Source organism: Falco cherrug, chromosome 1 (assembly GCF_023634085.1).
Source record: "Falco cherrug isolate bFalChe1 chromosome 1, bFalChe1.pri, whole genome shotgun sequence".
Taxonomy (NCBI): Eukaryota; Metazoa; Chordata; class Aves; order Falconiformes; family Falconidae; genus Falco; species Falco cherrug.
The window spans coordinates 118,194,017-118,219,655 of NC_073697.1; the positions used below are offsets into that span (position 1 = coordinate 118,194,017).

The window sequence follows — 25,639 nt, forward strand, 5'->3', positions numbered from 1 at the left end:
GGGGTTTGCAAATGGATTATTGGGGGTTTATTTTTCATGCTTAAAATTACTTGTTTCCCTGCCGTGATTAAAAAAATGAATGCTGTGAAGAGCTCGTTAACAAACATATTTACTTCTTAGTAAAACAAAAGACATTAGATACTTTTTTAAACTGTTCCAGCTATTTGTCTGGGTTTCTTCAGGCTTGGCAGACAGCTAAAGGTCACTTTATTTTCCTGCCGTTAGCAGGGACCGATAGTGAAAGACAGTTTCTGCCCCAAAACATCTAAATTGAATAATCAAGGGATAGCCAGGAAGAAATAATATTTGGTACCTCCTTGCCAGAGATACGGAGGCAGAGCTCAGCAAGGGTATGGCCAGACTCACCTCACCCTTCTTTAGCCACCCAGCTGTCAGGCAGCTGTTCTGTCTGTAGGTGCAGGCATCCCTATAGCCAGCAAAGGGTGGGCGTCTCCATATGGACCCTCTGAAGGTGCCAGTTCCTCACTGACACCAGGGTTGCTCTGGTAAGCTACCTAGCTCTTTGCTGGATAGAAAGCCTAATTTTTGATGCCTAGAGCTTAATGAAGTATGTCTCACTTTGGGATACTCAGCTAAGTGATGGGTGCAACAAGGATGAGATGAGCTCTACCTGCTGCCAGCACCTGCGAGTCCCTGGGGGGTGCCCAGCTTGGAGAGGGGAGCTCCTCACCGCTGGGTTTGCAGGGCAGGCACTCACCTCTGCAGGCATTTGACTGAGAAAACAGCTCCACAGCTGCTTCTCCTTCCAGAGCAAGGGCTTGAAGATGAGCCAGACCTTTCTGGAGCAGCAGGAAACAGGTTGCTGGCTGCACAGAAGCCAGCCCAGAAGCCGGTCCCATGAGAGCAGTGAGCTTCCACCTTCCCTGGCTGTTTGCCTCCCCAGCTCTAACTTCACGGCACAGCCACCAGGAAACCCACCCAGGGCTGCTGCCTGTGCAGGGGCAGGAGGGTCTCTGAGGGGTCCGAGGGTCAGGGTACCACCGCCATGGGAAGCCCCGTGCCAGGCTGGCGTGTGGGAAAAGCTGTGGTGGGTGGGTGGGTGTGGGAACGCACGGCGGAGCAACAGCAGCTGTATTAATTCTGTCCTGCCCAGCACTCCAGGGAATCGCTGTTTCCAGCTAAGTTAGAAAGGTCAGTCAGTCAGGAAGCTAATATTTTCAGGCATATTAAACCACTTGGTATTGGCTAAAGAATCATCACAAATGACTAGGCAGCTTTAAAATGTTAAAGCCAATTAAAACAGAAGAGACAAGCCCAAAGAAGAAATACACTGGAACTGCAGAGAAAGAAAAGCAAAGAAATTACCCTTAAGAAAAGCAAAGGAATTACTATGATGGCTTTACACACATACACGTATACATATTTTAACCATGTTAACATATAACCAAGGGAAGAAAAAGTATCCTTGGCTTTTCCACATTCTCTTCCCAGAGTGCCACAAAGGCACCTTGTTTCTCTAATGACAGTGCCAGGGAAGCTGTGCTCTGCCTTTCTGCTCTGGCATCTTAGACATGTTGAGGTGGGATGTGTGGGTAGGAGCACCCATTTGGGGGTCTCCCTCCAAATGGGAGGGGGTGGGGTGGAAAAGCCATCTGAGGGCAAATCAGTTTATCCCAAAGCCAGGTCAGACAAACACTCCCAAAGTCTGGTGAGACCAGTCCTGGTCAATATTCTAGAAACTGCCAAAGGAAGAAAGAAGGGGCAGAAAAAACCCCCACAACTAAAAAGCCCAGAAATCGTGCAGAAAATGTGGTTTCTAGTAATCCCACTTCCAAATGTTTGAAAAAAACAAGTGAAGCCCCAGAAGTATGAGACTGATTTAAAAAAAGAGAAATTTCTGTCAATCAATACATCAGTGATTTCCTTCTGTCTGCTCATCATTCCTGGCCTTTGTGAATCCACTTAGGACGCATTTCTGAATTTTTAAGCACATCCATCAGGGAGAAGCATATTTGTAGTTTTATTGTGGCTAAAATTACAAATGTCAGTTATCGCATGAGCATCAATGAGAAGATGAGGGGTAGCAGTATCAGAGCCTCACTACCCCAGTGAACTGGGTGGTGCAATGCGGATGGGATGAATCAGACCGGATGGTTTCAAGTCCTGGAGACATTTTGATTCGAGCAAACTATGCAACCTGGTGTCCACAGTTTCCCCCACCGCGCAGTGGGTGAAGCACCTGGTGCCTCCAGTCTCAAAAGCCTGGAGCTGTATTTGTTGCACTGCTTTCCCTGGGTGCAGAATTGCTTTGTTTACAGAGCTGTGCTGAGCTTCTCCCCTGGCATGAAGGCACACGTGTGATACAGCACGCTCGGCCTCTCTTCAAGCTACGTTCTCCATGACTGGCTCAGCGACACCGACGAGCTGCCACCACCTTTCAGAGGCAACAGCCTGTTAAATGTCTGTCTGGTGCCTGCTTAAACCAGCTTGTTGTTCACGGGAAAACGCTGTTTGGGCTTTGATTCCTTTGAGATGGAGATGTGAAGTTTGTCTACACCTGCAATGTTCTCAGGATAGCCGTGCCAGCATCGATGTGTGTCTCTCAGCACCACGGGAGGAGACAGCCTGTACGAGCCTAGAAGCACCTTTGAAATGAAATCAGTTCCCTGGATGGTTTAGCCACTGCCAGCAAGCGGCCATGCAGACTGCTACACTGTTTACAGGGTTGGAAAAGGGAAGGAAAGGATCTTTTTAAATGCTCCTAATTGGCAAAACTTTTTAAAGTGTATACCATGCTGCATTTTTTATCTAAATTAGCAAGGAAAAAATTCCAACCACTTTTAATCAGCCGATTCTGCTGGCTCACTAGCAGGCTCTGACCACCGTAAACCTTGCATAAGCTGGTTTAGCTGTAGCTGGCAATTACCACAGCCAGGTGTGAGCATCCAAGCACATCTCCATTTGGGACATTCTCTGCTTTAATTACATCTATTTAGAGTCACTTGGGCAAATCCAGTGCAACTTCTCTCATCCAGAACAGAGGCCAAGTGCCAGAGTACTAATTGCTTAGCCTCTATTCTGCACCCAGCTTCAAGCATCATTATCAAGCCTGTGCACACTAAGTGTGTGCAAGTCTGTCTATGGCCACATTATAGAACAAAAATGTCTAGAATTGCTGTAGCCATACGGAATTTCCCCAGTCCTTCTCAGGCTTCCTAGAAGGTGATTTTAAAGACACAGGAGTTTGAGGCCAGGGGAGCTGCTGTCTGACATCTGTAATGAGATACTCTTCCAAGAAGTTTTTGATTGCAAAAAAAAGACTCATTCCTACAATACATACTCTGGAGAGCAAATCCCATCAGCAGCAAGCACGCCAGTCCAGGAGAGCTCTGGGTAACCAGGGTGAGGGACTGGTGTTCCACACTTTATACCTCTGCAGCCACAGGCACATCAAGACAGTTCACAAACTGCATTGGGCTTGAAGCCCAAGGACTGCTCGTGCTCCTTCCAGGTAGGTAACCTCAGTACCCCAGTTTAAGGCACATGAATATCAAATGGGTTTACCAGAAAGCTTTTGTGTTTCTGTTGCTGGGTTTTTTTGAAAAAAATCTGAAATAATTGAGAAGTTGTTTCTTCAAATTACATGTTGGTTGAACCAGGTGATTCCAGCTGCTGTAGGATTAAAGTGTTGTATCAGGATACAGCTGCAGTAGCCAACAACCTCTCTGAGCCTGAAGCATTTTTCTGAAAGCCAAGAGGAGCGCATGCATGCGTGTTTGTGCTGAGTTTCTGAGCAACAAAGAGATCAATTAAGACACAGAAGCAGCAAACTTACCAAGAAACATTCCATGGGACAAAGTCTATTATATCAACCAAGGCGTCTGAAGAAAAAGAAACTTTAGGCAGATGATTCAGTATCTCAGAAAGAGCATCCCATGCCTACCAAACCTGGTTTGTGATCACATTTACAAATATTCAAAAATAGTAATAAAAAATGTGATGAGGTAACTCATGATTTCATAGCACATCCACATCTGAGGCCAGAAACGAGGAATGAGTTTCCTCACATGGGGAACTTGTCTGCCTCAGCTCACCTTCCCTGTGCTTTCTTTATAAGTGTATCGTGAAGGTCAGATTTGATAATTGCTCCATAACTCACCGTTCGTGTTAATCATGCGATGCCACCGTCTGGACTTGGCAGCACACGGGGCCTGTTGTGTCATGGTGCAAGAAGGTGTGATGCATTGCACGGGCACTTACACCCCCCTGCATGCGATTATACCTCTCCCTGTCTGCCATCAGCCCACGGGGACACAACCCACACAGGGCTGGCGTCTCCCCAACAGGCAGCACCCTGACGTGGGTGTCCATGCCCAGGTCCCACCGCTGGCAGGTGGTCCCTTGGGTCTCACCAGGAGGCTGCTCCAAGGCTGTGTCTGTACACAGCCCCTTCTCACCCCGTGGGACAACGCTCTGACATTTCTAACCGTTCCCTTTCCTTTCCCACAGCTGACAAAGAGGCTGATGAATACTACATGAGGAGGAGACACCTGCCTGACCTGGCAGCCCGGGGCACGCTCCCTATCAACGTCATCAAGATGTCTCAACAGACCAACCACAGGGACAGACCTCGCCGCCCCATCAGGGCCATGTCCCAGGACAGAGTGCTGTCTCCTGAGAGGATCATGCCCGAGGAGTTTAGCATGTCCTATGAACGGATCCTCTCAGACGAGCAGCTTTTGTCCGCAGAGCGCCTCCACTCCCAAGACCCCCTGCTCTCCCCGGAGCGGTCAGGGTACCCCGAGCAGTCTATGTCACGGGCATTGTCACACACAGACGTCTTTGTATCAACACCCGTCTTGGATCGCTACAGGATGACAAAAATGCACTCCCATCCTAGTGCCTCAAATAACTTGTACAATACTTTAGGTATGAACCCAACCTCTGCCAAGCGCCAAGCATTTGCCTCCCGACGGCACAACACGGTAGAACAACTGCATTATATCCCAGGACACCACCACCACTACCGCACAGCGAGCAAAACAGAGGTGACTGTTTGATATGACCTCGTGCATTGTAGATACTCATTAAGGACTGGGGTGGCCACAGCACCCCATACTGCAGTGGCCTTATAGGCCAAGATAACCTCTAATAACTCAGTGTCTGAAAAGACTTCTCTGACAGTCCCATCCACCTTGTTTTTAAAGCCACCCCTTCATCGGTGACATAAGAAGAACCTGAGCAAGCAAACAGATGATAGGGAGGGATAATAGAGGAAATTTCCTGACGTGCATCAGTTTCTGTCAAAGAAAGCCATAGTAATAGATGGCTCCTTCCAAGGGCTCACCTGCATCATCTCATTGTTTTTACGAACTTAGGACTTTTCAGTTGCTACAAGTAGAAGCAGTCTCATGCAGCCCATGACAGGGAGGACAACATGCAGCACCTCATCCTTGGGGGAAGGGGCCCCGTTCTCGGTCCTCATGCCAGCCTTCATCTTTGGCCTTTCTGTAGCAAGTAGGTAAGCTTCTGGCTGCTGGGGACCACCTCTGGACCGCTCAGTATCAGCCAGCACCATACATCTGTTCTTTGTAACCCTTGCAGTGAACTCAAGGGCAGACCTTCCTAGGGGACTGACAGATCTAGGGACAAGAATAGCCTGGCTGAGAAATAAGGTTTTAGTTTATATTAAATATACTCATAATATAAAAACATACTAGTGCCTACAAATCGCCTGCTCTCTCAGTGTAGGAAGTAGTGGGGTTGATGTGTTCAATAAGCACAAATATGCTGAAATGCTTGTTAGACCCTTTTCTCCACTCATTCTAGTATATCGATGTCTCCAACGTGTAAATAGGAAGGAGGATTGGGGCTTCTCTTCCTCCAGCTTCTCGCCACTGCTGAACCTAAAGCACCAGAATTGGTTCAGCTTCCACTGCTGACCTGTGCGGGGGGAGGTCCTGGCTCCACCGAGACCCCTGCAAGGCGAGGTTACCCCACATTTTACCAAGCCTGGATTTGCTCCCCAGAAGTTTTTTTTTTGCTGACAGCATTCTCCACTGGCCCAGTTCACAGAATCGCAGACCAGTTCCCCAGTTTCTGAACATATCTTCTCCTCTCAGTTACGACCTAGAACTCCATACGTAGCAAATCTTTTTGTAGCCCTTAGCAGAAGCACAAAGCTGAGGGTGTCTCTCTCTACCAAAAAGCAGGTCAGTAATTTTCCATGATTTTTCTCTCCATGTAATAGCCCCCCAAGAAAACCTTCCAAATTCAAATTCCACTGAGTACCAATCCTAACCATGAAGACAGTTACATTTCATGCATATAAATTATATATCAGCATAATTATAATAAATGGGCATGTTGTATATCTGATATAATGCTAATTAGATACTGTATATTTGTAAAATCTTTAAAAGGTAGACTCGTGGGTCCAGAATTTGTGAGGGTTTTATCTTCGGCTTTCTAGCCAGATTGGGCTTGGCTTTGGTTTTTGTTGGCTTTGGTTTTGTTTCAGTTTTATTTTTCCCCCCTTGTATTTGTGTTCCTACCAAATTCTGTAGAACTCAGACTGGGACATACTTCTGTGGCCAGGAAAGGGTCTCAGAGGTTTCTGAAGGCCAGCCAGACCTGGTGCTGTAACTGTCAGTGCTGGACACCATCCGTGGTGTGCACTCCAAGCCCCACCACATGCACACCCCCATGCTGCCAAGCAAACAGCATGTGTGATCTCCTCTGGGTGAAACGACAACCGACTTCAGGCTGTAAACACATTCCCATGCAGTACTGCTCTCTTCACGTCCTACATTCCCACGCTGAATCTTTTCCTAGTGAAGAGCCATCTCTTCACTAAACTTCATTTAAATTATCTCTGTCCTTCTCCCTCTCCTTAAATACCTCCCACCTCCTGGCCTTAATGATGTTCCCAGGTCAACACGTCAGTCCTGTAGCATACGATTGCAGGTTGTTGTGAGCCTGAGACTTGTGTGGAGGCTCACAATGCAGCACCAGGTTTTGCTGGTGCAGGGTAGGCAGGAGGAGCATGCCATCTTCCCCTGGTGGGATTTAGAGGTAGACCTCGGTGGGATAGCCATGCAGCCTTTCCCCTTCCCAGACTGTCCTGGGGCTGCTGGTCCTAGTTCATGAGCTTGCTTCTGCCCTGCCTGATGGAGGCTGTGTTGGGAAAGGACTCCATCTGTGAGAAGCACCAGGGCTTTGTTTGATGGAAACTGAGCTGGGAAGGAATAAATAAGAGTCTCCACGGTTCAGATGATCACTACCACGCAGCCTTGGGCAAAACCATTCTAGGCAACAACCTGAATTGTCTATGGATCAAGGTGGCAGTTCATGGCACGGGAGGGACAAGAGACGAAAGGCTCACACCTCATCTCCTGACCCCTTCCCTTGATGGACACTTCTCTCCCCTGACTACCTCCAAGCTCCTCAGCTCAGTCAATGGATATTCCTTCACAGAAGGCATGCCCTGTGAAGATATTGCCCTTGCTGACCTTCCCACAGACCGAAGTTTGTGACTCTTGTGAAGAGAAGAGGAACGCACATGGCTGATGGGGAGGCAGTCCCTGCTGAGGTTCTGAGGCTCTTCCATTCTCTCTTGGCCCAAGCAAAGCCAGGATCTCCCCTCTGCAAGCAGGGAGATGTGAACACTGTGGGAGAGGAGGGTCCACCCTAGAGTCTCCAGGAGTTGAGGTGGCAGAGCTGGAGGAGCAGAGGTGACCAAGTGAGGCCATGGGTAGGTGAACACTGCTCTCTTTCCATTTCCATAGCTGTATGTCTCAAGCTCTAGTCTTCACCTAAATGTTCCATTCGTGAACTAAGAAGCTGCTGGTCAAGATACAAATATGGAATTTTTTCACTCAAGTAACCTGTGCAGATGCTGTGCTGTGCTCCAGGCCATTTGACCTCAGAGCCTTCTCTTATTCTGACTGACACGTATCACAGGCCCTCTGCTAACTTGTCCTACCTGGGCAATAATCCTCCAAAGAAATCTTAGCCCCATTTCCTCGTCTTTCACACCCACTCAACAGTTTCAAGTGGATGTGTCCAACAAGAACCATCCAAACGCCTTTCTAGGTCAAATCTCTTCAGGACTGCCACCACCACAGAAAATTTTCAGCAAATTTCTTTGGAAACACCGTGCCCTGAGTGACCACGTTTTGCTCCTGGGCACCATGTGCTCCCATGGCTTGCTTTGTGTGCTGCAACAGGCTGGTAGCCATTTCAGCACACAGAGGTGTTCTTACGTCATTTTCTCCCTTATTCTTCATTCTGAGAGTTTGTCGCTGAAAGGACACTTGGTCCAGGACTAGGTGTCGTGATCCACAGCCTGGTCCCCAGCACTTGGTTCCCCGTGGTCAACATGTGATGATGATGGTAACACTTTCCTGTTCCGCAGAGGCATTATGAGGGTTCATCCCATAACGTCTATGAAGTGCTTTGAGACCCTCTCACCACAGACACTGTAGAACAGCAAAGCATTTTCATTAATATTGTTTGTCACCATTGTCCTGCCACATCACGTCTGATGTGTTGCAACCCGGCGTCTGTCCAGAATGAGAGTGCTGGGGTGGGGGGATGCAGCTGCCCAGATTTCCCTTGCTCTCCTTCTGGCCAGGGTCCCGAGCAGGCAGCAGCTCTAAGGGACGCTGTCACCTGCTCTTTGACCTTTCTGCTTTCTTCTCCTCTTGGCTGAGTCACCGTAGCGTTCTGCATTCAGGAGAAAAGCAGGAAGCAGTCAAATTCCTCTGTATAGTAAAATTTAATCTGCCTTGATTAATCTAATATACTCTGAAGAATTGATCTGTCTATCTCCAACCCACAGGTGGGAACACACATCTGTGGAGCACCCAGTTCCCAGAGTGCATGTGCAGGGACTGGGGGAGGGGGAAGAGAAAAGTTTATATTATTTCCTACAAACTGATAATTATTTGCATTCCCCAAGCAGAAACACATAACAGTGAGCTGCACTGGATTTTATACAACTCTGTCATTGATACAGAGACATGTATGTATATGTATATACACACGAACACATACATATACATACATAGTGCAAAATGCAGTCATTAAGTTCCGACTGACCCAGTACCAATTTAAGCTTCCAAACGATATTAAATCACTCTTTGAAATGTGGAAACCTGTTTTTAATGAACCACAGAGAGCACCACATGGAATGGAAATTTTGTCATAAAAGTCTTCTCATGCCGGTGAATTGTGTTTTAAGGAAAAACGAAATATTTTTCAATGTTTTAATGTTCCTTTTATAAATAATGATCTGTTACTGGGGGATGGGGGTGGGTGGGAAGAAACGGACAGTTACCAGTGAGTAAGCCCTCCTTTCCTGACCTAGGTTTCATTTCTGTTTGCTGTTCTGCCAGCCTGGCTGGCTGCAGAGCTGCTCCCATGAACCTGGGCTTCCCGCATGCGTGTTTCTGTTCTTGTGTCTATCAGAAGCATTCCCACCAGGAATCTGCGAGAGCCTGGCATCAAGGTTTTGTAAGAGATGGGTAGTTCCTGGTGGCTGGGAAGATGTCTTCATCTTCTTCCACCACAACTTCATGAAAGAGGGTAACTTTAGTTGTATTTGAAGTGAGTGTTCTAATTTGTGATCAATTTGCCATCTTCAGTTCATGTGATAGAGAAATAGCTTGTCTCAGTTTTGTTTCAGATTCAGTGCTGATCTGGAAGGAGGGACTCTGCTGAAATCTATTTGACATGCAGGTTTCGCGGTCAAGTATATTTCAGACGAGAGAGAAGTCAGTGGGGGAAATAAGTGAGAAAGGGGCTTAAATCTTTTCATAAAAAGTGTTGTTAGCAATAAGCCTGCATTGGGGCTGCTGGTTAGAGAGCAGCCACCTCTGTGCTGTACGTCTGTAAGTGGGTGGTAGGTGTCGTTCCCAGCCCCTCGGGTGGTTCATGGCTCTCACGGAGGTGCCAGCACTGAGCCCAAAGCCCAGCTGGGAAAACCAACCCATACTTCACCCGCTGGCAGCCCAGGGGCAAGGGGACAGCTGGACGATCCCGTTGGAGCACATCATCATAAATCTGAAAGAGATCTCTCCTCTCAGTAGCGAGCAAAGCGGCGTCCCGTGTCTCTGCCGTGACCGCACGATGCCCGGGATGCTCCATCCCCACCGCCTCCGCTGCAGGAAGACGTGTGTCCATCACCCTGCCCGTGTGCTTCCTAACGGCTCCCGACCTTCTGTCTGCAAACACGTTAGACGTTTTTGTAGCAAGAATTTCTTGGCTCTGAGAAAGACACTTTTACTGTAATATTTTTAGTTTGGGGGACAATATTTCCTAAGAGGGTTTAAGTGGATATTTTTGTGCTTTAGCCCAGTTTATGGATTCCATGTTTATTATACAGTAGTACTGAAGAGGAAGTACATTTGTATCTGTAACTTTGCACAGACTCTTGGTTAACCATTAAATAAGCTTCAAGATGAGCAGTATTTGACTGTTTTTCTCTGTATTATTCTTGTTGTTATACTTACCTGTAAAAGCACATTCTGTATGTACTGTAAACAAAACTATTATCAGTTTAGTAAAATTTAGAGTCTTAAGGATTTTTCCACTTTTGTCAGTAACAAATATTTATGGATTAAAAAATAAAGGCAATTTCAACATATAAATTGTTTCTTTTTTGATATCTATTGGGGGAAAAAAAGGCCATTTTCTTGGCAGCCTTCCCAATCTTTGTAACCAGCGTTGGAAAGGTAGATATCTATATTTCTGTGTGTAGTTAAATAGCGCCTATTAAAATGAATGCTACAAGGTCTGGAAGAGTCATTATTTTTACACATTTATTAACTGCATTCCACCATCATGCCAGAATATAGCAGGGGGAGAAAAGTGAGACGTTACTATTTGCTGTAAAATTTTGTCATGCCAGCCTGTAAGATTTTATTTTAAAGTTGCCCTTCTTTAATTTTGCATTTGTAAACTATGATTCATTCTCCATCTAGAAAGCCTTGTATTGCAAAGTCGGAACTTGTGAAATGTCCCATAGGGCTGGAGGCTTCAACAGAGGCTTTGCTTTTGATGTTGGCAATACCGCACACATGGGAGTTTCCCTGTCATTCTTCCAAGATGTGAGAAGTGCCAAGAAGCCAGAGCGTGTTCCTCACTCACCAGCCCCGACTGCTACCACAGAGGGTGAAACTGCATTTTCGTGTCTACCAGCTCTGAGCCTGGGGCTGTTACTACTATGTCTAGTTGGGAAACGTGGAAGGTTTTTCTCTTGTTTTTTTGTGGAGGAAGTGTCAAATCCTATATTTCCATTTTCATATTAATTTGCTTTCAGCATTATGTAAATTTGCTTACATTAAAAATGTGATAGCTGGTAATAGGGAAGGATTGCGGGAATTAAAAACTGTGGAGGCATCGGCACCCTTTCACAGCACTGGGAGCAGATGAAGGGGGGCAGGCACTGTGGGTGCTGCTTCCCTCGCACCGTGGGGCTGCTGGCAGCCCGCCCCTGCACTGCAGGGCTTGGGGAGAAGCTCTCCTCACCCACCTGTGCCACGTCTCTGCCCTGCCCCTTCTCTGCCACCTTGCTGCTCTGGCCCTGAGCTCAAGGACTGCTGCTGAGATAACATCCCAGGGCTAATGCCCCAGGGATCCTTCCCCAGTCATGCCTTGGTGTGGTGCAGGGGTGATCACATCACCATCACCCACCCACCAAGCCCCAGGCTCTGCAGCCTTCCCTCAGGCACAGCTTGCTGTTGCTTTGCTGCTCAGCTTAAACGCACTTTGAGTAACACCCCACCACCACCAAGAGAAGGCAATCCCCTTCCAGGGCAGGTCCAGTGGGAAGATGAAGCCCTTTCATAGCCCTTTGGCCAGGTTAGTGCCTGGGGTCTGCTGGCTCCATAAGAGCGGAGCTCAGTGTCAGGAAGGCATGATCAGTACATCTAAAGAAACACAAGAACCCAGCAGAGTTAATGAAAATGCTTTTTTAAGGGAGAATTTTCATTTTGCCAGGCAGTTCTATTCATAATTACCCAATCCTTTGTAGCACTAATAAGTGGAGAGGGAACGATGGGGAATTAGCTAATTTCTCCGTTTCCCATAAAAGGTATCAGAGAGAATAGCAGGATTTATGGTGCTGTGAGCCAATGATGACCGAGATAAAGCTGGAGCCAATTCTTACCTCACAGGACAATATATCCCACTATTTCCAATTCCTGCAATAATTTATTTTGGTACTTTGGTGAAGAGCTTACGCTCTGTTATCCAGCCTTCGTTCAGGCTGTCTTCACTGGCACCACTAAGTGATCTCTGCAGGATCTCGGTGGTGGCCCAGAGAGGTGTCTCTAGTGGCCTGGGCAGGCTGGCACCACCCAGATCAGGTCCCTGCAGCGCAGGGTATGGCCTCACATGTGTGACTGGAGGGACACTTTGGTGGATGTCATGGGAGAGAGCAAGCGCCTGGCCCATCCAGCCAGTGCCATGTCCTGGGTGATGCAGCAGGGATGTCCCCAGGCTGCACGGCAGGAGGCAGTGGTCCTTGCCCTCTGCTGGCACCAACCTAGCCAGAGCATGGCACAGTTCCATGGTGTCTGGGGGAAGGTGTGGTGATGAAGGCTCCACTTCACCTCTCTGGGGAATAGCGCATGGTGCAGAGCCGATCTGGCAGACCTGTCTGGTGGGACAGGGGCAGGCTGAGCAGCTCCCCATGACCCGGCAGATAACCTCACTGAGGACCCAGAGGTAGCAGAGCACAGAAAGGGCAAGACAGCTGGGGGCAGGGGCCTGTCAAACAAAAGACCTTTATCTGGAAGGACTTGGTGATGGGTGTGATGGTAAGGGTGTAGGCTTACCTGAGGAACAAGAGGGCTGGATTTTGCCAGCCATTTCTTTTCCTTGATGGAGACAGCTTCAACACAGGTGACTCCTACAGCACGGTCCTGGTATCAGGTCCTCACCCCAGGGTCAGCACAGAGCAGAGCCAGAGCTTCAGGGAGGCAAAGTATTCAATTAGCAAAGCAGCAATCCTTCTGTCTGGGAAGGCTAAGATCTTCACATGTGAAAAAAGATAGGACCGTGTCTACTCCCTGCAAGGCAAAATCCAGAAACACTGCCAGGAGACCCCAGAGATGCTGTGGAAGTGTGAAGGAGGACAGAAGTCCAAGTGGGAGGGGTGGCTGCTCCATCAATCACATCTTCCAAGCAGCTCTCCGCAACTCCTGGGCTCCAGCACCACATATGGGAATGTTTCCCAAACCAAAGGATCAGCACTGCTCTCAGTTGCCTCGGAAAGATGTTGGGAAATAAAGAATTAAAGGACTGCAGGATAATTAACACCTGTCAACATGGGTTTAAGAAAAGCAGATCTTGTCAAACAAACTTGAATTAATTCTCTAATGTTCTTACAGTTTGGGCTGGCAAGGTTGATGTGTAGATGCAATGTTTAACTTTTCCTACAGTACTGGATCATGTGCTGCTTGACAATCTGATTAAGATTTTTGTCACTGCATATCCCTGAGAACGCTCATGTTACAGGGGTGCAGCAGAGAGGAGCTGGCAGTGGGTTTCAGTGGGTTTTACCCTCTGAAGGGCTGTGGCAAGTGGCATTTGGCAGAACTTAGTACAAGACCACAGAGGTTTCAACATTGAGCTCAGCAATCTGGAAATAACGCTGAAATTGTTGCTGCTAAAAGTTTCCGGAACCACAGAGGGTTTGCAATGCAAAAAAGCAACAAAAGAAGGCACTTCTGAGCGAAGGGAGGGCTGAGTCCTCTGAACAGCGAGTGCTACAATGGCACAGACGAATTCAGTCCTGCAGGACCTGGAGTGGGACGTCTGGGATGGAGGAAGATGCCTTAGTGCAGCAGCAGCCCAGCTCAATACTGAGTTGGGGAAATGCCTTTCAGCGAAGTTTTTACAAAGCTCAGCATTTTAGTTCATAGCGAGAGGCTGAGAGGTGACTTGGTCACTAGGTATAAGCGTTTTAAGGGGGTGAAAAGTGTAGGGTATTAAAGAGTTCTTTAATCCGGCATCAGAAGAACCAGCTGGTGAAAGCTGAAGCCAGATAGACTATTTCTGGAGCAAACCATCCAGGAGAGACTAGAGGGGCAATGTTTCTTGCTGTAATAAGTGCTATGTGGCTGCTAATGCTAAGTCTTATTGCCACAGTAATTCTTTGAACAGGACACCACCTTTCTCTCAGCTATTTTAATAGACAAAACCTACAACTCAGTGAGTTCTTCTATGAGTTGCAGCTCACTTCAAACCTGGAAGTGTTTTCTGCCCACGAAGGAGGGATCTGTTTCCACAAGGTGTTTCCTCCCAGGCAGTAACACGCTTAAAGGCATTTAATAATTAATGGCACTTTGCAAGAGCCTTCAGGAGCATTACCATTCCCTGCAGAGCAGAGAGGACATCAGAAGGAGCAACCTTCGGAAGTGACTCACCCCAGTCAGGAGCAGACTGGGAATAAGGACGCAGTTCCCCCATCTCCCTCCTTGTCGAAATGCCAGGTAGTAGCTCTTTTCTGCCTCCAGGTTTGGGAAGCACTTTTTATTTTGATTCAAACTTTCGGCTGCCAGCAAAGCTCAGCATCTGCCAAAAGGGCAGTGTGCTTCAGCTCTGCATGGCCACACAGGGCTGCTGTGGGAGAGGGAGGTCCCGTGGAGCGGGCAGAGGACAAATCTCACAGGTGATTTGCAGCACATGGCCATTCCACTATCCAAAAAGGGCCGGAAAGTGGGGATTTTGCTCCTTTTGCTGTCTCTTCTTGCCTGACAGAATTACGTCAGGTCAGAAATCAACTCTGGGCTGACTTAATGGTCTTTCAGAAGACTTGGTGCCAAACTGCTGCCTCAGAGCTCCTTAGGAGCTGGACCCGCTCAGGGATTTTGTAGGTTATATGTCAGGCTGAGGTGCCTGCAATGATCAAAACTCTGCTTGGCTACAACAAAGCTCAGGAGCTACCTCGTTACCTTCAGGCTGGGGACTGTGCTCCTTTTGTGGTCGTTTGCTTCAATGCAGCAGACCCTGGCGAGGAGCAGGGGCTTCACAGGATGGCTCCTGGAGAGCAAAGTCATCCCATGCTTGAATGAGGGGCTGGCAGCAGCTCTGCATAATCAGGCATGTAGCTTGGTTATCTACAGGACTGAAAATTCAGGAATCGATCCAGGAAAAGATAATCATGTTATTGATGCAGCAGCCCGAGATGGAGATAGCCATCCCCTCTCCCTGATGACAAGCCTGTGCTGGGTAGAAGCCTGTATACCTTACATGGTCCTTGTTTCTGCCACAGCCTGGAGTGGTTGGGTGGGCCACCGCTGTTTCATCATAGCCCAGCTCTGTAGCCCCCGTGACCGGCCTTGTAGCTAGCTCAGCAGTACATATCTACTTTGCAATGCCTTCACTGCTGCGCAGGAGACATAGTGAGCATTTTCTTGGCTGGAAGAGCTCAGATCTGAACTGGCCCCATCCACAATATTGGAGGTGAATGTCCAGTCAGGGATGCTGGCAACCACCTGCCTCCTGGTGATGGTATGACCATGTTCCTCAGGAAAACGGACTTTAATGAATCAAATCACTAGGGGAAAGCGTGCAAAGAACTAAGAGGAGCTGCTTGCAGCTCTCCTCTAAATTACCTTTTATGCCCACATTTTGCTCCTCACATATGACTTGAGACTGATTTACACCAACAGGGAGATGATGGCGGAGCACGCAAGCAGGGAACATGCACCATGATACTTGGCAAATGCTTTAGCGGTTGAGAGGGAGGAGGCACCATTTCTGTGTGCAGGGCCATTGCCGGTCAGAAACACAGGGCAGGCGTAGGGAGGAATGGGCTGGAGCAGTCCAGTGTCTGTGCAGAAACACAGCAAACAGCTACGATGCCATGATAATAACCATCACAGCAAGATGCTACCTGAGAGAAAGCAATAATCCTTTTTCTTTTCTGCATCAAAAAGTACATAAAGTTAGTTGTGAAGAGAAGGCACACTTCTTTTCTCTGCCATCAAACCCCTGTCAGCATGAAAGCAAGCTTCATTCAAAGATTTTGAAGATTTCACTGTTGGCTAGAACCCCTTCTGACTGCAGTGCCTGAACTGCCGCTCTCACCCCAGTGACGACCCTCTTTCTTTAAAACAGTGTGTGCTTGTGCCTTCTGAGCAGGAGTCTCTGGCCTGATGCTCTTGCTTTCTTTGAAGTCCCAGGAAAGAAAACCATTTCAACACCACCACCTTATGCCTCAGCTAACAGTGCCCAGGTCCTGTGCCACATGCTTTCATGGCCAGCATGAACGGTGCTCCCTGGTGGAACAAATGCCATCCATTATTGTCCCCTCCTTGCTCGCTGGTCAGCCTGGTATTCACAGCAGATGACAAATTCCTAGTGCTGGCCCTGAGAGAGGATGCCTTTTTCACTGTCCACATCCCACACCCTTCACTGGAAAAGGAATGACTCATTTCCAGAAGTCGTTTCTGTGGCATTCATCACCATCATAGACGAGGCTGTATAAAGCTGAGTTTATCTCCAGGCACCCAGATGAAGGGCTGGTGTTATCCTCATTGTACAGACAAAGAGCTAAGGCTTGGGAAGGCCAGAGTAGATGTGCTAGTGAATTCTGAGGGCTGGGTGTATAAAAGGAACAGAATTTTAGATTTACTATCATACAGCACTTTTGGGGTTTGAAGGAAAAGCCTCAGCTGCAGCTATAAATTTGGAGCATTACTGCGAATCAGGTGCCATCGTAACCAGAAAATGAGGCACAGTCAGCACCGTCTCTTGTGCACGATTATCCCGGCAGCACATGGAGACACAGACACTGAACTTCCAGGCAGCATTCTGCCCACGACCCCATCCAACACCAGCCGGTAGCTCTTCCCTGCTCCATGCCCAAAACTGCTTCTGAATTTGAAGTAGGGCTCTACAGGCAGCATCGTCCCATCAGCACCATCCCTGGATCATCCCTAGGTAAGGTCTGGTGCAGTGCATGAGACGAGGCCACAAGAAAAGTTCTCTGCAGCCGTGTAATGGACCCGCAGGCTGCACAGTTCCTTCGGTGTCAGTGTTTCCTAACTGCTCGAGAGCTGTATGTAGCCACGGGGAATCACTTCAGTTTCATTCTTTTTAATAATCACTCTGTAACATACAATCCCAGCTTGATCTTCCAATTCTCCCTTATATTCCTCATGCCAGCTCCCAGCTTAGATACCAACCAGCTCCCCACAGCTTTGCCCAGTTCACCCCCGTTCCTCTCCTGTCCCGCTCTGACCACACTTTTCCCTGGTTCCCTACAAGCCAAGCTGCAGACGCTGTGCATGCATAGCAGACCTCTCCCCCCTCCTCTGATGTGTAGGCTCAGCAGTGGCTGCATGAAACGCAGGCTAGTGAGGAAAACTCTGCTCATTTCTGGCTCCCTCACTCCACCCAGCCCGGCAGGAGAAAGAGGTGGAAGCAGATGGCGCTGGGCTGACCCATGTGTCAGGAGGCAGCAAGGGCAGGCTGGGCCACGGAAGCCATGTTTATTATATTAATGCTTATAAAGTCACCTGAAAGTGGGTGAATTTTCGTAAGAATAGAAAATCCATGACACGGGGGCTGTTACCTGGCCGAACCTCCTGTCACATCCCCGTTAGTTCCTACCCCCAAAGTTCACACTTCTGAACTTTTTCAAATAGCTTTTGGATGAATCTTGTCCAGTTTTCAATTTGATGTAGCGTCTTTCCTGAAAAACATCACCCTAAGTAAAGTTTGGGAAAACAATAACCAGCTGGAAAGAATCTCTCGATGCAGACCTGAGCAGCCAGGACCACGCATTTCCCACCAGCCCTGAGAACACAAGCACATTTACACACGAGTACTGTGCAGACAAAGCAAGCACCAAAAGAAACTGAGGTAGCTTTAAATTCTGGGATAAGTCTGCTATGAAACATAATCTAATTAGTAACAAAAAACCCTAACCACTTACCCAGAAGCCATCCTTCTATCAAGAAGCCATCACGCTGTTCCAATTACTGCGCCATCAATCATGGTGTCTTCCGCAAGGAGCATGCGTGTTATAGCAGCCACCTTTGTATGTGACAGCACTGCTCCATCTCATTTGAAGCCCATTATAAATATTAAGGTTAATTTAGGATTCTTTGGATCCCTGACTGTAATTTTCTAATAGGAAAAATGTCAGGCAGGAAGGCTGGTACTGACCTGTTGTGTTGTGCTCAGGTGTGAAGGCAAATACATCCCTGGCTTCACACTCCATGAAGTATGACCAGGCACTTCAGGAACAGGGAAATGCAGTAGCCCTAAACCAAAAACCGAGCTTGAACTGTGCCCTCGTGTGTGTAGCATGTCCTGGTTTGAGCTGGGGTAGAGTTAATTTTCCTTGTAGCTGGTACAGCACTGTGTTTTGGATTTAGTGTGAGAATAAAGTTGGTAACACAGTGACGCTTTAGTTGTGGTTGTGCTTGCTCTAAATCAAGGACTTTTCGGTTTCCCATGCTCTGCCAGTGCGGAGGTGCACAAGGAGCCAGGAGGGAGCAGAGCCAGGACAGCTGACCCGAACCAGCCGAAGGGATATTCCATATCACAGCACATCATGCCCAGTGTATAAACTGGGGGGAGTTGTCCAGGAGCTGCCGATCACTGCTGGCGAACTGGGCATCGGTCAGCGGCGGGTGAGCAACTGTATTGTGCATCACCTGGGTTTTTTCCCTTGGGTTTTTTTCCTCTCTCTCCCTCTCCTTTTCATTTCTCCTCTTCGTTTCATTCTCCCATATTAAAACACTGACTGGCCTGTTCCTATATGCCCAGTGGCCTCGCCACAGTGTTTAACAGGAATAGCCACCAAACACATTGCTGCATGGCACAGGCTGTTAGCTGGTTAGCCAAATTATCTGTATGCAACTAGTGAGTCCAGAGTAATTGCTATGAGCAATAGCAGGAGAGCGTGTTAGTGCTCATTAGAGACAAATTGAGCTGCCTGCTGTGAGCAAAATAAAGAGGCATTTACCCTGGCTTTCTTAGTGGCTGTTTACACAGAAACACCCCCTGTTTATGGGACTGAAGAGCTACTTTTACCTGAGCCTCCGAGATGGGCAAATGAGGAGTGCTGGGAACGCTGAATGGACAGTCTGGTCTGTCTGTTCTGCTCCGGTTCGAGGGAGCCTGGCCTGGGGACATGCATAGCTGCTTTAAATATAATCAGCACACCGTGATGGAAAAGCTTCACCACCAGAGGAATCTGGCAGCCAGCTTGGACTTTGGTTTAATCTCCTCCGCTAACTCAGCTCCCTCAGGCTGTTGACATGCTGAAATCAGTTTACTGCAGCTAGGTCACCCATCAGCTTGCTCTGTCCTTCCAGGCTGGGCTGTTTTCCACTAAGCACAGCCAACTTGTGCCACCTTTGTTTGCAAGCGAGTTGGTAGGAAAACAGCACATCTTTGCTATTGCTGGAGAGGGAGAGGAACCAAAGCAACTTAGGACCTGGCTGGTGGTTTCCTCTCTCTGCTCCTAGGACACCCTGTTGCTGCAGCCATTGCAAGGCAGAGGCTGGACACAGCTGAGGGGTCTTGATTTGCTGTTTTCTGCCCTGCGTGCTAGCAGTGATCCTGCCCCTGCGGCAGTACGTGCAGTCCATCCCACCCCAGCACCACTCCCCACAGACCCCAGGATTATTTTCAATACTCATGTGACTTTGCTGCTGGAGATTTAAACCCAACCCACTGGAGCATCCTCCTCCCACACACTCGCTCGCAGCAGCAGAGAACAGCTTTTAACCCAAGCAAGACAGTAGAAGACATTTGCCTGTCAATCATGAGGCCATGCATACTGACACAGAGGAAGGGGGCCAAGAGCTCCAGATGTTTGCTGGCAGAGGGGCGCTGGCTGTAGATTTGGCTGCAGAGCCAGATTGCTCGCTGGCTGGACAGCTTGTTCAGGAGCCCTGCAGGGTGCTGGTCATATATGGCCTGGATCTCTCCCCAAAGAGCTCACTGCAGGGCCTCAGCTCACTCAGCACCACCATTAGTCACCAGAAAAGTGTGTGTGCCCAGAGATGCCCCTCTCACCATAAGGCACAGCTTTGTGCTGGCTCCAGACCAGTAACAGGCTCGTTTTGCCTTCCCACTGGGACAACCCAAGCTGTGAGTAACCTTCATCCACATCCCTGCTCCTGAGCGCTTCCGTGACTTTGCCAGGAACAAATTCACTCAGAATATGACAGTCTGCTCATATTCACTCATTGCATGGGAAACACTCACACTTAAGCACCGTTCCAGGATTGTGGAGATCTGGGTGTTTCCTGGAGCCTGCCACGTGCTGGCTGGGAGAAGGCACCGCTGGAGCAGCAATCACCCATCCTCCAGGCATGCCAGGCTATGTTGGACCTGCTGCCTCCCTTAAGGGCCCAGCTGTGAGCACTGGGGGTGCTAATTCATTATTTTAACCCACCCTTGTTATGGTTAGAAGGTATTTTTCCTAGGTAGCCTGGTAGCAAGTAATTGGATAGATCAAGGAGCTCAAGAAACGGATTTAGTCAAATGTTGGATTTTGTGATTAATCTGCCTTCCAGATCACATCTTTTTCCCAAGGTAAATTCAAATTAGCACCTGTTGCAGAGCCTATTAGTCAGTGTCTGGGCTCTGGTGCTTTGGAATTCAAAGGCTTTCTGTGTAACACGGGACAATTTCTCATTGTCTCAGAAGCCAGCAGCCACCTTCTCGGCTTGTAATTAACCACCACTACAGAGCCACAACACGTAGCCACCACTTCCAAGTGTGTCCCCCCAGCCTGAACAGCCTGCCATGCTCTCTAGGACATGGGGGCTCCATCTTCCCCTCAGCCATGTGTGTGGTCCAGGTAACTGGATCCCAGAGTAGGGATTGCCCTCAGCAGGGCTGTGTTGAACAGAGTAGCCCTAAACCAAACGATAAAGGATTTCAGCATGGAGACGCAGGGGATCCATGGGTAGTTGTGATGGTTGTGCGTATGGTCACATCACTCTGTGGAAGCTCAGGCTGTTAATTAACTTGTGCCAACACAGGCAGGACATGTTTCTAACCCCAGGCACATCTGGGCACAGCTGCATCAGGCATAGCTGAGGTACTCTGCAACTGAAGTGGACAGAGCCTGTTTTTTTGTCCTGGTTGATTTGTCTGAAGTTGTGAACCAAATTTCCAGGATTAATCCAAAGCCCAGCTGCTGTGATGTCCTTTAGAGAAGGAAGTTCATCATCCCACATGGAAAGCCCTGGAGGGACATCCCTAGCAGGTTGCAGAACACGACCTCCTCCATGTTCATGTGCACAGGGAGGTGGGACACAGTGCTGAGAATTCCCTGGGAGATGTCGTACCACCTCAAGGGCATGCAGAGTACAGCAGCCCTGTCCTGCCAGCCTCTTCAACAACACTGCAGCCAACTAGTAACTCACACCTCAGGAGGGTACACAGGGAGCTGAGCTTTTCTCCCAAAGGAAAGAAAAAAAGTCTCCAGGTCTGTGATCATGGGAGCTCCAGCATCCATGAGGGTGCATTTGGAGGAGTTCTTTGAGGGAGATGTGTTCACAGCACATCACCAGTCCTGCCTGTACAGAAAACTGAAAAAAATTCTAGATACATTTCCTTTACTTTCTCTAAATATATCGACAGAGCACTTGGTCTTCCCTGATTGCTGCCCAGAAAACCCACTAAAAGACTTGCTGACCCGTTTTGGAAAAATAGGAGTTAGTGGCATGTTCATCCCCATGTGCACCAAGCCTGCATGACAGCAGCAGGGCAGAAGCGCTGCAGGATCAGCTGTGAGTATCGAAGGGCACTGTGATAACCGAGGTAGGACAGAGCTATGGGAACACACCTGCTTTCTTTCCTCCAGCCTGCACCCCTCCTGCTCTGCTCTCCATGCAGAGTCAGATGCAGATCCCAGGTCAGGGAGCATCCAGTCAATGCAGCTGGAAAAAAAAGCCCAGGAAAGGTCGCACATGCTGTCCCTTGTCCTTTCCTCCTAACTCCTGCCACTGCTGCACACCAGACACGTTTGGTTTGCCGTGAGAAGACCCTTCCATGTTCATGCACTGTGAGGAGGTGGTGACTGGGCATTGCGGGGGCGGACTGAGGCAAAGGCTGGGGGGAGGCTGGCATCATTTCCTACAGAAACCAGGACACTTCAGGGCAGCCTGGCGATGGTGAGTGCTCTGCCCCTCGCTCAGCTCCACCAAGAATGGCAGCCACGGCCTCGGGTGAGCTGTCAGATGCTGTGCTCTGCGAAACAGAGGGCAACAGCAGACCGGAGCGCACCCAGAGCAGCTGTTTTTAAAGCTGATGAGCGCAGCCAAGATCCAATTTACATCATACAAATTTTTCCCTTTTGTTTGGTTTTTTTTTTTTAGTTATACTCCCTGGTGTTATTGTGGACAGGTCTGGCGTGGCTTTGCAGCTGATGCAGCTGTGACCAAAGCTGATCCCAAAAGCACCAATACTGACCTGGATTGATGGGTCAGAGTAGCACAGCATCTCAATGTGACTCAGCAGCAAGAAAGCTAACACTGTTCTTAGATGTACCAACAGAGGAAAGGGACCAGGGCAGGGAGGTGACTAACTCCTGGGGATGACTGAGGCCAGCAGCACAGACTAGAGGCATGACAAAAAGCAAACAAGTGCAAAAAAGAGCCATAATAATGATTTGAGGGTAGGAGAGGACACTTTGAAGTGAAGGATTTAAAAGCTCGATCTGTTCGGCTAATTAAGGAGATGCTTGAAAGGCAATGTGCTCCCAACATGTAAGTAACTTAATGTGGAAAACCACTAAGTTCCGAAAGGCTCTTCGATAAACTGGGAAAGACAATAATAGGACCAGTGCCTGGGAGCTGAAGCCAGGCATTCAGAACAGAAATTCAGAATAGGAATTCAGAATAGAAAAAGGATGCAGATCTTTACCAGGAAGGACGATACAGGAACAAGCACCTACAGAACTACTGAGCTCCCCCTCTCTTAATTATTTCAAGATATCCCTTGTGGATAAGGCAAGTCCTTGGTCTGGTGTGGTTTCACCTGTCACACTGCTCTCTGAAACAGCCCTAGCTACAGCCTGCAACAGCAACTGGCCCCCGCAGCATTGCCAGAGCATCCTCAGTTTCCTGATGGGCTCTGCAGAGAGAGATGTTTGTGCTTCAATTCTAGCTAACTGCTCCAAGAGCCCATTCACACACAGGCACGTTCTCCTCACTGTTCTTTGCAAGGAGAGGTTAAAATATGAGATAATCTTCTGTGGAATCTAAAAGAACTGGGTAACCAAGTGTTTGTGCAGCAATGACCTGGCAAAGCACCAAAATCCCCTTTAGGGCTGTACACATGGTCTTCACCTGCTTCTGGGACACTCTGCCTCCCCCAGACTCTCTTGGGGAACGGGACCTTCCATCTGGATCTGCCAGCCAACACACACCTTGCTTCTTTTCCGAACAAATGGGTGTTTGGAAGATATCTCTGTGGGCTGCCCTTTTCTTAGTGTCTCGGTGATCCATTGCCCTGAAGTCCGTGTTGTTCTGTTACATTTAACCAATCAAACAATTTTCCAGGAAGACCAAAAGCATTTGCTTGCTGGCCTGTTTGAAGATGGATATGGGCAATGAACTGCCTCAGGCTGTTCTCTTCTGTGAGGGGAGAACTGGATGCATCTTGATTTCCCAGTACAACCCTTTTGGCTGCCATGATGTCTTAGAAATCATATATTATTAAAATAATTATGAATAATTGCGATGTATATTTTGTGTATAACACAACCGAGTGCTAGAAGGGTTTAACACAGATCTGAGGATGGGGCCACAAGGAACGTTTGGAGGAGCCATCACTAATTGTCATATTGTGATCAGCTCATCATAAGCCCAGGGATGAATGATGGAGCAATAGGTGGGTTACAAGTGGTGGCCAGGGTGGGGAGGAAGTTCTTTTGATGTGTCTCACTTCACAGCAGTCCCAGCCTATTCCTTAGACACAGATCTAACCTTAAACCAGGCAATCTACTGTGTGTACATGGAGACTGAGGGGGAAGAGATGGCCCCTAACAAAGCACTTCTTCACTCCCATCCCTTTTCAATGTTAATAGAGCTTTTTTTATTGTTATCTGCATTAACTCATACCAATTATTCTATTCTTCTGCCTACTGGCACTGCTCCCATATACAGAGGTCACCTGAAGTTGAGTATAACCCAGATGGCAATCAAATGTCTCATTAATCTGCTGAGATGCCTCTTGTTCCTTTTCCCACACACTATCATCTGTGCAATGAGCCTGACACTTTGCTCCAGAAGTTCTGTCACATACCCCAGGTCCCTGGTTCTCCTATCCCACCAACCTGGCTTGGGCTGACACCAGGTGCTGTCATTGACTCAGCCCAGAAGTCCCTAAACCAAAAAATCTGGGAACAAATGACTCCCAAAAGCCAACAGATAAGAAAGCCAGCCTGGCTGGTACAAAGAAGGGGCAGGATCAAAGACCTGTGGTCAAGCAAACAGCTTGCTGAACATGACGTGGTGCTGGCTCCACTGTGATCCCCAAGTGGAGCCAGGATTGGTTCTTCTAATTAGCCTTGGAAGCACCTTCCCTGAGAAGCCAATTCACACTTTGGGCTAAAGCACGGGAGACAGAGGACTGAGTGAATTGCACACAGTCAAAATGGGGATGGTTTCATCTCTGGAAATTGTCCTGTGATGACCTATCTCCAGGGATGGGGAGCAGAAGCGAAGAAAATCACCCTACCGTGAGAGCACACCAGGACCATGATCCCTGGGGGAGTCCTTCCTCCTAATATCAGCCAAGTAGCCATCCCCACCCCCTCACTCTGCATGTCCTGAACTAAAATTTTATTAGCAAATTATGCATTATTAAATGAAATGCCTCCTGTGGAACAGCTCTATTACGCCTATGCAGTTACCTTTGTCAGCCCAACCTGTAATTGCATCATTTGTTCATCTGACAAGACCCGTATCCTATAAAGTCTCAAAGTCTGGCAATAATTCTCTCTCTGTCATTTAATTCTGCTTTAGAGCGGCTCCATATGGCCTTTCATTTGTGCTGTCTTGCTAAGCACCTCATCTAGTTTGGTCATCCCAGGTGGCGTTTTCATGCTGTTCATGTACTTTGGGGGCTTTGGAAATGTCCCGGCATTCAAGGGCAGCTCAGGTGTGGACAGCACTGGGTGAGGAACGTTCTCCATTCTGCTTTGGGAGAGCCACGGGCAAGTCAGCCAAGTGCATCAAGCCCAGTAGATATTAGCACCCTTGTCTAGCTACAGGTGGTGGGATTCATTCCCCTACTTTAGCAAACAGAGGCAAGGGTCTCCCAACATGCAAAATCTGCATCTAAAGCACAAGGCTCTGGTGCTTACCTATCCAAAGCAGAGCATGTCGTGGATCCTTGTAGGTTTCCTCCAGAAGAAACAGGAACAGGCAAAGGGACATAGTTTGTGTCTGTCTTGATCATCCCTGGACGCAGGGCCAGGATGCCCTTCCACACCTGATCCTAGAAATTAGATGCAATGTCATAGTTCAGGTAAAGCCCAGGGACAAATCCCCCTGGAGGTGTTCATGCCTGCAGTCTGGAGACCAAGCCCACACCACAAACGGCACACAAAGCGGAAGCTACAGAAGTCAACCTGCCCACAACAGGCTTCATCTGCCCAACTGCCCTTTCCGCACGTCTGCTAGAA

General features: G+C 48.4%; 1 protein-coding gene across 1 annotated transcript in view; it reads left to right on the top strand.

Moving 5' to 3' along the window:
- The window catches only part of SHISA6 (shisa family member 6), a 246,079-nt gene extending 235,369 nt beyond the window's left edge, over positions 1 to 10,710 (top strand). Inside the window, 1 exon segment of the mRNA XM_055700786.1 lies at positions 4,471 to 10,710. Within this exon segment, the coding sequence (XP_055556761.1) occupies positions 4,471 to 5,021 (551 nt within the window). The 3' untranslated portion in view covers positions 5,022 to 10,710.
- Positions 10,711 to 25,639: the final 14,929 nt, after the last annotated feature.